The following is a 13132-nucleotide window of genomic DNA, read 5'->3' as shown; positions in this document are numbered from 1 at the left end:
TTTTAATCTTTCGCCTTGGTTTCTATGGTTTTGTGTGTGTGTGTGTGTGTGTGTGTATGTGTGTGTGTGTGTGTGTGTGTGTCTGTCTGTCTGTCTGTCTGTCTGTCTGTCTGTCTGTCTGCCTGTCTGTCTGTCTGTCTGTGACAGAGAGAGTGAGTGTGTGTTTGCATATATGCGTGTACACGTGTGTATAAGTGTGTGTGTGTGTGTGTGTGTGTGTGTGGGTGGGTCGTCTATCTATTTCTATATATATATATATATGTGTATTCGTCTCCCCTCCACTCTCTCTCTCTCTCTCTCTCTCTCTCTCTCTCTCTCTCTCTCTCTCTCTACCTTTCTCTCTACCTTTTTCTCACTCAAGCTCTCTCTCTCTCTCTCAAACACACACTATCATCCTCTTTCTCTCTCTCTCTCTCCGTGTCTCTCTCTTGACCTTGACCCAATTCTTTCAAGTGTCCAAACAGCTTCATAGTGGTCACCTTGACATTTAACTGTCGATCAACAATGAACAAAAACAATATTCGTGCTTTTGTCTAGTGAGCAAAACGCATGCCTCAATAAATACGCCGGATATATAAATGAATGAATGAATGTAATTTCATAGCACAATGGGTTTAGCTTATCAAGATTGCGGCATTCTCTGCATTTTACGTCTGCTGGGAATTCTTTGAGCTAGAGCAATTAGGTTGGAAGCAGCATGTTCACACACACACACACACACACACACACACACACACACACACACACACACACACACACACACACACACACACACACACACACACACACACACATATATAAACAGGCAAGCATATGCATGCACAAACTCTCGCGCACACACCAAGGACACGAATTGTAGTTATTTATCTTTTCTGAAATACATTATCCTTGCAGATAAAAAAAAAAGTGTATTAAAATTGTTTCTTCATCTTGCTTTGAAATCAGCTGCGTTTTAATAGTATAGTATTTCAACACATGAGTGAGAACAAAATTGTTAGATTGCGCAATATGATATTTCGTGCAATATTATTGAAGACTCAGCAAATGTCACTGTTTTCTCACAAGGAGCGATTACTCGACTTTTACAATCTACAAACATGCCGTTTCGCATACGGCTACGGGTTTATTCGTAAGGGACACTTTACAAAAACAACTCCCGGTCAAGTTTTATTGATAATAAGATCTGCAAAAAGGAGTGGGTCCTAGGTTAGATGTCACAAAAGAAATTTGATTATATTCATTATGATCATCACAAATTAGATTTTGAATCATTTTTGTCTTTCATTTTCAGGTGTGAGCCACGCGGAATCTGATGCGCAACCCACGCGACGAAGGAAGGGGTTTTAAAGGAAGTGCTGTCCATCGCAATCCCGCACTCGTCGGTCGTCCAAGCTTTTGTGCGGAGCTGCTATCAAGAAGACAGTATCGCAGTAACATAAAATTCGAGGTCTATTCTATGGAGGAAAATAGCATGGAACGGCATCCCACACTTCTGAATGATTTTTACCCGTTCAGTTTTCTTTAAAAAGGAAATCTGCTATCTCTGACTGGGATTTGAACGACGTGATTTGACTATGGGTGGCTGGTCCAAGGTAGCCAACCAAGGAGATACAATTTCTGCGTCAATTGTGTCAGACAACAAGGAATATACGCATGACTGACTTTCTATGAGAAAGGAAGAATATTACTAACTTTAGGGTGCAAAAAAAACAACACCGGACATCGTGTGTTTCGAGGATCAAAACACAAATCAGAAAGGTCGCCAGATAAAGCCAAGACATTAAAGACTAAAAAGTCAAACCTTCACCAGGTGTTTTTTTTAAACAGAGTCAAGTATCAGAAGGCTTGTGCTTGTCCACTCCTACTCCCACCCCCCCTCCACCTCCCGCCCCTCGCAGCCGATGGTAGGATGTCCAGTTCCCGCACCCCGTGTCGGTCAGCGACATAAGGGGATGGCTCAGTGGCGGCCACTGACCCGTGCCCGTTCCGCTGTCCCGCATACGCTTGCCCGCAACACTCTGCTGTACGCTGATGACCTGATTGACCAGTACCTCGCTCTGTGTGTTAAGCATCCGCCTGAAGAACTCTTCTTGTGTGCCGAAGACTTAGACCTCTCCTCTTGTGCTGAACTTACGCCTGAAGGCTTGCCATCTTTTTGTGGTTCTCTTCTTGTTCCTGAAGACATCCCAGGTTGCTGCGAACATCTGATAAATTCATCCCCGTGTGGTGATTGTGTTTTTGACGACAGGTGTATCAGTGCAGAACTTACCGTTGCAGACATCTGTTTTTGTGTTGAGTATCGGCTGGATCTAAAGGTCCACTGTGAACATCCTCTGCAAGAACATCCTTCTTGCTCCGTTGAAGACTTTCAGGCAGTATCGTTGGTAGTAAATCGTGACTCTTCAACAGACACTGCTGCTTTTCCGTGGCTGCTTTCTCTCGCTGACTGTGCTGATTTGAATTCTTTGAAGCTTCAGTCAACAGTTGCGGCTGTGTGTTTGCCGTACAGTCGTTACCTCTCCGCTGCTGCTGTTGTTATCCTCCTTGCTGCTGCTGCTGCTGCTGTCTGTTGTTTAAGCGAAGGCCGTGAGGTTGCTGTGAGCGTGCCCAACGTCGCGGGCCCCCGGGGAGGCGCTCGGTCATGACCCTGTCCTGCACACCCCTCACACACCACCTGTTGCACGTGCAATGTCCACCATCCCCTCCACCACCACCACCTCCACACACACCAGCCACGTCAGCAACCACACATCTACCAACAGTCAAACCAGCACGAACACAGTTTTCGTCGCTGGAGCCTGCTGCTATCACGGCCTCTGCCGCCGCCGATGATGCTGTGGCTGTAGCTAGCTGCTGTTGTTGTTGCTGCTGTCGGTATCCTGTTAGTCTGCCAGACTCCTCTGTACACCACCATCATCACAACCACCAACAACTAATACCACTACCCCACCAGCAACAGTACAACAACTGCCAACACCACCATCGACAACAAGAACAAAGACACCGGCAACACCAACAAGACGACCAAGTACTTCACCAACAGTATCTTTATCAGCGACACCAGTCGTCTCGAAAGGACAACCAGTGCAAAAGCTGTGAGCACTACCGCAATAGCAGGAACTGTAGTAGCAGTAACTACAGAAGACACTGGGAATGTTCGGGTGGTGTAGAGAGTAGCTGTTCTAACGGGCCGTTCTCGACGGCTGTTGCTGCAGCTGCCGTTGTCACGTCAAAGACTTTACGGTGGTGTCGGACGTTACTCATCTTTCCGGCACTGTCGCTGCTGCTGCTTTTACGGTTACGGCGGAAGGGCCGGAGGCATCGAACCTCACAGGTAAGGTATTGATCTGCCTCAGACTTTTTGTATAACTTTATAAGTCTTTAATTCAGTTAGTGGGTTATACGTGTTTAGCACTTTCTACCCCACGTATGTTGACCAAGTTTTTTTTTTTTGCCGAGACCAGCTGTGCTGCAGCAGGTCACTCAGAATTGTAGTAACTGTGTAGTAACTATGTATCAACAAACTGGAATGCAGGCGTTAAATGGACGTTACAGGAAGCAACTGAAGCTAACAGTCTGAGCGGATATATCCGTACCTGGTCAAATAGAGCCATATGAGTGGGTACGGATATATCCGTACCTGGTCAAATAGAGCCATATGAGTGGGTACGGATATATCCCTACCTGGTCAAATAGAGCCATATGAGTGGGTACGGATATATACCCGTGCCTGCATGGTCAGATAGAGCCATATGAGTGGGTACGGATATATCCGTACCTGGTCAAATAGAGCCATATGAGTGGGTACGGATATATCCGTACCTGGTCAAATAGAGCCATATGAGTGGGTACGGATATATCCGTACCTGGGAGACAATGAGTAAAAGGGATAACCTCAGATTGTTACGCCAAAGAAGCTTGGGTTTCATGTTAATAGTCACGTCTGTGGCAGGGTTAGGTAAACAGGTTCAGGTTACGTTTTACTCCAACAGCCTGGAATCTGCTGAAAGTGCTTGTGTTCCTACCTGAAATCTGAGGTCTTGATTTCAATATTATTCGCAATTGTAGATTGCACAGAATATTCAAGATTACGGTAAACTAAAATAGCATGAACATTTCTCTCCCAATAAAGTAATGATTTTTTAACATGGCAGATGTTATTCGCCAGTTTGCCTTTGGACGACCCTACTTTCCTTTGCCAGAAATATTCAATTAACCAAATTCCGCAGCAAGGTTCATTTTATTGCGTAGGACACCAGATCAGATTTCTTATTGTGGTAGCAGACACACAATGCGTAGGGGAGGCCGAACACCCGTAATTACTACCACGACTTCAGCCGATACACACAAAAGGCTTTAAAACGGCAGTAAAGGTAAAGTTAAACCTTCATATAAACCGGTGGCTTCGGCCGGCGTATGTGAAGGATAGACGTCACTGTACTGTAATCAGCTGCATATAGCGAATAGCACGAATACCAGCAGCACAAAAAGATTTAAAAAATAATTCCGAGCCACCCAATAAACCTGAGGGTGAGATACAGTATAACCCTGTGACGTGACACCCGATACCACCATCCACCCGGGTCGTGTAAGTAAAGGTATACCTTTCCTCGCTCCTGCTTTTTACATTTAGTCAAGTTTTGACTAAATGTTTTAACATAGAGGGGGAATCGAGACGAGGGTCGTGGTGTGTGTGTGTGTGTCTGTCTGTCTGTCTGTCTGTCTGTGTGTTTGTGTAGAGCGATTCAGACTAAACAACTGGACCGATCTTTATGAAATTTGACATGAGAGTTCCTGGGAATGATATCCCCGGATGTTTTTTTCTTTTTTTCGATAAATGTCTTTGATGACGTCATATCCGGCTTTTTGTATAAGTTGAGGCGGCATTGTCACACCCTCATTTTTCAATCAAACTGATTGAAATTTTGGCCAAGCAATCTTCGACGAAGGCCGGACTTCGGTATTGCATTTCAGTTTGGTGGCTTAAAAATTAATTAATGACTTTGGTCATTAAAAATCTGAAAATTGTAAATAAAAAAAAATTGTAAAAAAAAGTATAAAACGATCCAAATTGACGTTCATCTTATTCTTCATCATTTTCTGATTCCAAAAACATATAAATATGTTATATTTGGATTAAAAACAAGCTCTGAAAATTACAAATATAAAATTATGATCAAAATTAAATTTCCAAAATCGTTTTAAAAACTATTTCATCTTATTTCTTGTCGGTTCCTGATTCCAAAAACATATAGATATGATATGTTTGGATTAAAAACACGCTCAGAAAGTTAAAAGGAAGAGAGGTACAGTAAAGCGTGCTATGAAGCACAGCGCAACCGCTACCGCGTCACTTTCACTGCCTTTTGCACTAGCGGCGGACAACGTTCATTTTCATTCTGTGAGTTCCACTGCTTGACTAAATGTAGTAATTTCGCCTTACGCGACTTGTTACATTTAGTCAAGTTTTGACTATATGTTTTAACATAGAGGGGGAATCGAGACGAGGGTCGTGGTGTATGTGTGTGTGAGTGTGTGTCTTTGCGTGTGTGTTTGTGTAGAGCGATTCAGGCTAAACTACTGGACCGATCTTTATGAAATTTGACATGAGAGTTCCTGGGTATGAAATCCCCAGACTTTTTTTCATTTTTTTCGATAAATGTCTTTTATGACGTCATATCCGGCTTTTTGTAAAAGTTGAGGCGGCACTGTCACACCCTCATTTTTCAATCAAATTGATTGAAATTTTGGCCAAGCAATCTTCGATGAAGGCCGGACTTTGGTATTGCATTTCATCATGGAGGCTTAAAAATTAACTAATGACTTTGGTCATTAAAAATCTGAAAATTGTAATTAAAATTATTTTTTATAAAACGATCCAAAATTACTTTTATTTTATTCTTCATCATGTTCTGATTCTAAAAACATATAAATATGTCATATTCGGATTAAAAACAAGCTCTGAAAATTAAAAATTAAACATTATGATTAAAATTAAATTTCCGAAATCGTTTTAAAAACAATTTCATCTTATTCCTTGTCGGTTCCTGATTCCAAAAACATATAGATATGATATGTTTGGATTAAAAACACGCTCAGAAAGTTAAAACGAAGAGAGGTACAGTAAAACCCAGCATGTCGTAAGAGGCGACTAACGGTTCTGTTTCTCCTTTTACCCTTGTTAAGTGTTTCTTGTATAGAATATAGTCAATGTTTGTAAAGATTTTAGTCAAGCAGTATGTAAGAAATATTAAGTCCTTTGTACTGGAAACTTGTATTCTCCCAGTAAGGTCATATATTGTACTATGTTGCAAGCCCCTGGAGCAATTTTTTGATTAGTGCTTTTGTGAACAAGAAACAATTAACAAGTGGCTCTATCCCATCTCCCCCCTTTCCCCTATCCCATCTCCCCCCTTTCCCCGTCGCGATATAACCTTGAATGGTTGAAAACGACGTTAAACACCAAATAAAGAAAGAAAGGTACAGTAAAGCGTGCTATGCAGCACAGCGCAACCGCTACCGCGCTGAACAGGCTCGTCACTTTCACTGCCTTTTGCACTTGCGGCGGACTACGGTCATTGTGAAAAAATGCAGTGCGTTCGGTTTCATTCTGTGAGTTCCACAGCTTGACTAAATGTAGTAATTTCGCCTTACGCGACTTGTCTTTCTTTCTCTTATGTTTCTGCCCAGACCCACCCAATCCTACCCCTAGATTCACCCCCACCCCACCCCACCCCACCCCGACCTCCCTTACTATTTCCATGTCTCGGCTTCTACTCTAACAGGTCTGACTTGAATAGGATACCTTGTCAACATACCTTTAAACATAGCGACATACCAGAGCCCTTGACAAAATGACCTGTTTCCCCCGCAGACTTCCTGCACGACGCGAAGGTGTTTGTGGCGTACATTGGTTAGTTTGTATCTTATTGACGTCATTGTTGTGCTTTGAAGACCACGGTGACGTAGTCTACGACAAAACCACTCTGAAACTACCATCCAGTCACAAGTAAAGTCGTGTCCACGTTCTCTTCTTCGTAGAAGTAAGCGCGAAAGCTAACGCATGTGGTCGTGTGAGGGGTCGCGTGAAAGCTCATGTTGCCAATTGAAAGTTCGTAATCCTCCCTTGCCCCCCTCATGGATTGCAAGGTGTTTTCGCTTGTCCTGCGATGCATGGCGTTTTTATCGGGTGCTCGGGTGGCTCTGTGGGAAACGGAATAGATAATGCTGTCAGTTTTTCCACCCGACTGCACCGCCGGCTCATTTCATAGTCCATATTTTTATCCAGGAGGAGGGGGGTGCTTAAGGGGGGGAGAGGATGGGGGTGCATGGAGGTTGGGGAGTTTAGAAGAGGTCTGTGGGGTAAATAAACATGTTTATAGTGTGGAGAAGTCTGGCTGCAGCATCGGAATGCGAGTTACAGTACCCTCCCTCCCTCCCTCTCTCTCTCTCTCTCTCTCTCTCTCTCTCTCTCTCTCTCTCTCTCTCTCTCTCTCTCTCTCTCTCTCTAGCTCTCTCTCGCTCTCTCTCGCTCTCTCGTCAGCAAATACGTTTTGATACTGTTATATGCACGAGATAAAAGGTATCTTTAACGAATTCAAGTGTAGATCGTCCGTACACAAGTTTTGATGATGTCATTAACACGTGACTTTGCTGTCAACAGGTGCCGCACGTGCTGCTGAGCGTGAGTCTCCTGCTGACCATGCTCACCGGACGCTGCATGGCCTCGCCCTGGATCGAAGAGAGTTCCAACTCAGTCAAGCTGCGCGCGCAGTTCTGCCAGCCAGTTCCGGAACAGCACCTGCGGGGCATGCTTGGAACGTCTTTTGACTCCAGCCGGATGACCAACGAGGACCCGAGGGCGGGCAAGCGCGGTGACTCCGGCCTTGACCCCGCCCTGGAGGAGGCGGCGCTGGACTCGTACTACATGGAGGACGACCCCCGGACAGGGGGGTACATGGACGAGGACTTTGTTGACATCGTGACGGACGAGGGAGGGGAGGGGGAAGAGTGGTTCCGGAGGGAGGAGGTGGAGGTTACGGAGGGAGAAGGGGGGGAGCTAGAAGTGGAGGAGAACGACTTTGAGGAGGAAGAGGAAAGAGAGGCGGGTTATTACCGCAAAAAGGACTCGGGGACTTCCCCCTTGTCCCGCAGACGGCCGGAGCCGCGAGAGCGGAAACCGGACAGGGGTCAGTTGTACCCTTACATGAAGCGACGGAAGAGACGCTCAGCAGGTCGGAGAGATCGTGAGCGTGGCTTCTTCTACCCCGACAGCGGCGCTGCTGCGACCCCGACAACCACGACCACAAGAACCTCTCGGCGCGCAGAGGACGGTTCCTACTCCTCATCCTCCTCCTCCTCCTCCTCAGTAGCTCCCAACAAAGACAAGAAGAGCAGAGACTCGTTGCTGCCCTTACGCTTGCTGCTGAGCGGCAAGAACCGCAAACTGCGGCGAAAACTGAAAAAGGTGTTTAGAAAAAAGGCGCGCAAGTTGAGCAAGAAGCTGCCCCCGTGGACGTGCAACTTGACCAAGAGGTGGTTGCGCCTCAAGGACGCCTACTTCCCACGCTACATGCTGGACGGGCGCTGCATGACGGACAAATGCTTTTACAGACTCTACAGCTGTGTTCCGCAGAAGTACCGCGTCAAGGTGCTGAAGCGGGACCCGGACTACTGCAACCCGCTGCCCACCTTAGGTCTCAACTCCACCTACGAGCAGAAGTGGTCAGTCGTCCGCTACTACGCCACCGTGGGCTGCAACTGCAAGGCTGAAGACCCCGACCCTTCTTCCTCGTCGTCGTCTTCTTCGAGTCGCACGAGAAAACCATAGACGCTTTTATTCTTATTGTTACTGTTACTCTTGGTACTGTTTTTCTCCTTGACGATTATTCTCTCGCTTCCCTTTTCTTTCTTTTCGTTGTGATGTTCACTGTGCTGATGCACGGTTTTAGTTCTTGGGAGATACGCCGTGCTCAGTGCGTGGGGTCATTGCTGACGGACGTTTTACGTGGGTGGACACCGGAGATTCTTTGGACAACATTTTGTACAGCTTGTGCGGAGACGCCTGAGGCCGCCAGAGGAGGTTGATGGCTTCCCAAGAAGAAAGGGATAACTGCTCTTTTGCAAATATTCCCTGTCCTGTCGGGAAAATACTGACATTGCGTCAAGTGCCCCCACCTTCGGATTTAGCGTTCTTCGCCCCCCCCCCCCCCCCCCCCCATCCCCTCTCTCTCACTCTCTCTTTCCTTCTCTCTTTCTCTCTCTCTCTTTCTCTCTCTCTCTTTCTCTCTCTTTCCCTCTCTCTCTCTCTTTTCTCTCTTTCCCTCTCTCTCTCTCTTTCTCTCTCTCTCTCTCTCTCTCTCTCTCTCTCTCTCTCTCTCTCTCTCTCTCTCTCTCTCTCTCTCTCTCTCTCTCTCTCTCTCTCTCATCCCCACTTTCTTTTTTGTTTTTTTAGAAAGAAACTCTCCCTTGACTGGAGGCAAAGCAAGAGCAAAGCGACAAAATCAACATGTTAAAACTCGTTACATTCATGTGATTTAGTGGCTACTGTTGTTGCTTTCCTCGACAAAAAGACAAGAAAAGGAGCTGCAAGACTTTACAGCTGAGCGCTGCCTGTTATTATAAAAAAAACTGTTACGCGTTGATACACACCCCAAAACTGCCTCTTCGTGTTTGTCAACAGTTTTAGAACCTCTTTTGCTGTTTTTTATTGTACATAAGAAAACATTTTTATTTCTTGTGTTGGATTGTCTTGTGATGGACAGATGTTTCTACTGTTCCTTTCTCCAGTTCAGCTACCAAGGACGGGTACCGGGTATGAAATCGCCGCTGACGGAGAAAGGAAACTTGTAGAAACAAAACAACAACAACAAAACACACACAAACCCATGTTTTTACCTCGGTTCATTCATTTTTATTTTTATTTTAGATCTTTAAACTTTGTACTTGTTGTTTCTTTTACTCTTCATTGATTGATGAATTGTTAACGTGTGGAACTGTATGTGCATTGTTGGTCGACGGGCTGTGAGAAAGGAGAGAATCGGTTAAATCCTGTTTGCCTAACTGTGATGATAAAAAAAACAAAAGACAAACTTAAATCAGTGTTCCTGTGTACTCGAGCGAAGATTCTTGGTTGATTCTCATGTGAGGCAGCGCCACCGGAAGCTATCGTGAAAAACACAACTTGATCTGGATTCTGGAACGGTGAAAAAGATCCTGTGGGTCGGGACTTGTGTTGACAAACTAGTTGTGTGTTACCAGCATTCTCAAACAATGACATACGCGTAAAGAACAGAGAGAAATTGCGCCTGAAGTGTCCCGTATCCATGGAACAAAAGCACGCGAAGTGGTGACTAAAAACAAAAAGGAGGTCTGTGGTGAAGCGTAATGATATCACTTTTTAATTTAATCTATACTGTTTTAATTTTATTTTTGTGTCTGAAGTTCTGTGGTGACTCGTAACGATATCAGTTTTTAATCTGTGCTGTTTTAACTTTATTTGTGTGTGTGAATATTCATCTCCTTTACTCGCTAAGACAAAAATGGCATTTGAAGAAGACAAGGTGCATTACTATAAGAATAGAGCACGCAAACAGGTATTCCAGTTGTCTAGAGGTTTGCCATATTTATCAAACAACAATGCCGTCGTTCGAATTAAAACCGTGTAAATGTTCCCTTGTAGTATGTCCAGAAATACAAAAGCAAATTATTATTGTAACGTTTTCCTCGCTGTCTTTCAAATCTCTGCTTTTGTAGTGTTGGCTTTGGGTGGTTTTCTCTTGCATTTTTGATAGATCTTTTTCTGTAAAATCTTAATCATACAGCGGTAACGATAACGCTCAGGTGTAAAATAGTTGTACAGTCTCGTACACTACACCTTTCGTCATGAGGTTTAAGATGTTTGAAATGCGTGAATTCGACGAAGAAATATTTCTGATATTAGGCACTTTGCTCCTTCAATTGTATACCCAGCGACATGGCATTCGACCAGTTTAGCGTACAGAAAAACTCATGAGTTTAATTACAACAACAGCATAACAACAAGACGTACTAGCACACCACACGCACAAAACGACCAAACACTCATGCCCACTCGAAAAAATCCACGCATACAGACATGCACGCACGCACGCAGCCACGTATGAAGCAGACACCAACAGACGACACGCAGACAAAAAGGCAAAGACATACACGTATACGCACGCACGCGCACAGACACATACACGCAGACAGGATGCATGCACATATGCACGCGGACACACACCCGCAGACACACACCCGCAAACACATACCCGCAAACACATACACGCAGACACATACGATGAGACGGGTGACCACGCACGTACACGCCCACAGAGATCGATACATACACGTTCACACACAAGTTCACATTTACGTTCACGTAGACACGTACACGCAGACACATGCACGCAAATATATATATAATATATATATGCAAGGGCCCTTTATAATACAGTACATCCACCATTCCATTCGAGAGTTTTGCCGAAAATCTATAATTTGAAAGGGGTAGTAAACGTGTGCATTGTCCTTTTTTTTCCTCTTAGCTTCTTATCAGTATGACCATTATTATTATTCTACAGCCTGACGTATGTACAAATAATTTATTGATGCGACTGTTTTAGCATCATGTTTTACCACAGAGTAAATTAGCTTGTATTTTGAGGCCAGTGTGATCTGAATAACCTATTTATACAATTAAAGTAGTAAACAAAACGTGTGTATTCTTGTACACGACAAAGACAGAAACGTAGGATTTCACTGCTAGTCAGCTCAGAGAGAAAGTGACGACAGAAGAACCCGTGTGACGTCATGCCGACAATGGTGCTGTATAGCAGACTGTTCGTTGCAATAGGACGTGACGTGTTGGCCTTGTGTGAAAGGGGGCTGCAAGTTGCATGCACCACCGCCCTTCCCCTCTACACAATCATTTTCACCGTCACAGTTTCTGCCCAAGTTTTGACATAGAATAAGAGCATCATTACTCTGCGCAGAAAACATCCAGGATATCGCATTTTAGTATGTTTTTCAGGTGAAGGACGCTTTTATCTCGTGTGAAAAAAAAAACACGAGAAAAAATCTTTGATAGTGTAACATGTCCTTAAGGACGTTAAATCTGCTTGCCATCATGGACAGATCTGTGATGGGGAAAATGATCGCTTAAAAGGAGAAGGAGTGTACCGTTCAACGCGTATAGACTGAGACCAGTTGGCCGCTTCTGAACGTGTTCTGTCGAGGTTCATGTCTGTGTGTTTTCTGTTGACCTGCCACTACAACTTTTTTTTTTACGTACCTCAGGGGATGTGTGATGTGCCGGAAAAGTGATGGACAACATAAAATGCCCCACACAGAGACACACATAGACGTTATACACGTGTGGCAGTGTGAAAATACAACCGGATACGCAAAAAGACACTAAAACGTGGTTTGTGTACTCATTGGGACCTTGCATGTACTGTTTGGAGTGAATTCGTCCTTCGTACTACTAAGTAAACGACAGGTCAAGATGAAGTAAAACCCGTGCAGCGTTCTGCAGAGTATCGTGTTTCTTTGCAGGAAAAAAAGGATCTATTGCAGCGTACAGTGTTTTGCAGAAACAAAGAATCCATTGCACGGATTAGCAGAAATGGGTCCGAATGTAGTAACACTGTTGCAGAGAACGATAATAGTGTTTTGCAAAATACGAGATGAGAGATGAAATTCCTCTCGTTGGTTTTGCAGTTATGGAGCATGCGGAACACAGTTTCGGTCGCGTAATGGGTTAATCGTGTTTAGATTTCCTTTGTGTTCGGCTCTGAAGCTGAGAAAGTTAATGCCAGTTGAGAAGTGGTTCACCCTTGTCGAGAAAGTCAACCATGAGTTCGATAGAAATAAATATATGCATGTTTATAAGTTCGGTGAAAAGACAAACAGTGGTTGTGCGTGAGAGGCAAAAATGTCCTGTCTTTGTTTCAAAGACAAACAATAACATGGAGGCATCTACGTTCTTGTGTACCCCGAAGGACCCAAACACAAATTTGACAATGCAGAGAACATGTCTAGATTGAACGAAACAGAAAGACGTCGGTCTTAGTGATCCGGAGAAGCCAGTACGATATTTATTTTTTATTTT

At 44.4% G+C, this 13132-nt stretch overlaps 1 protein-coding gene across 1 annotated transcript in view; it reads left to right on the top strand.

Moving 5' to 3' along the window:
- The window catches only part of LOC138966359 (uncharacterized), a 76865-nt gene extending 67667 nt beyond the window's left edge, over window positions 1-9198 (top strand). The window contains exons 2-3 of the mRNA XM_070338558.1: window positions 1292-3334; window positions 7664-9198. Of these exons, the coding sequence (XP_070194659.1) occupies window positions 2642-3334; window positions 7664-8830 (1860 nt within the window). The 5' untranslated portion in view covers window positions 1292-2641 and the 3' untranslated portion in view covers window positions 8831-9198. The remainder of the gene's footprint in view (window positions 1-1291; window positions 3335-7663) is intronic.
- Window positions 9199-13132: the final 3934 nt, after the last annotated feature.

Source organism: Littorina saxatilis, linkage group LG5 (assembly GCF_037325665.1).
Source record: "Littorina saxatilis isolate snail1 linkage group LG5, US_GU_Lsax_2.0, whole genome shotgun sequence".
NCBI lineage: Eukaryota > Metazoa > Mollusca > Gastropoda > Littorinimorpha > Littorinidae > Littorina > Littorina saxatilis.
This window is presented reverse-complemented; position numbering and strand designations above follow the sequence as displayed.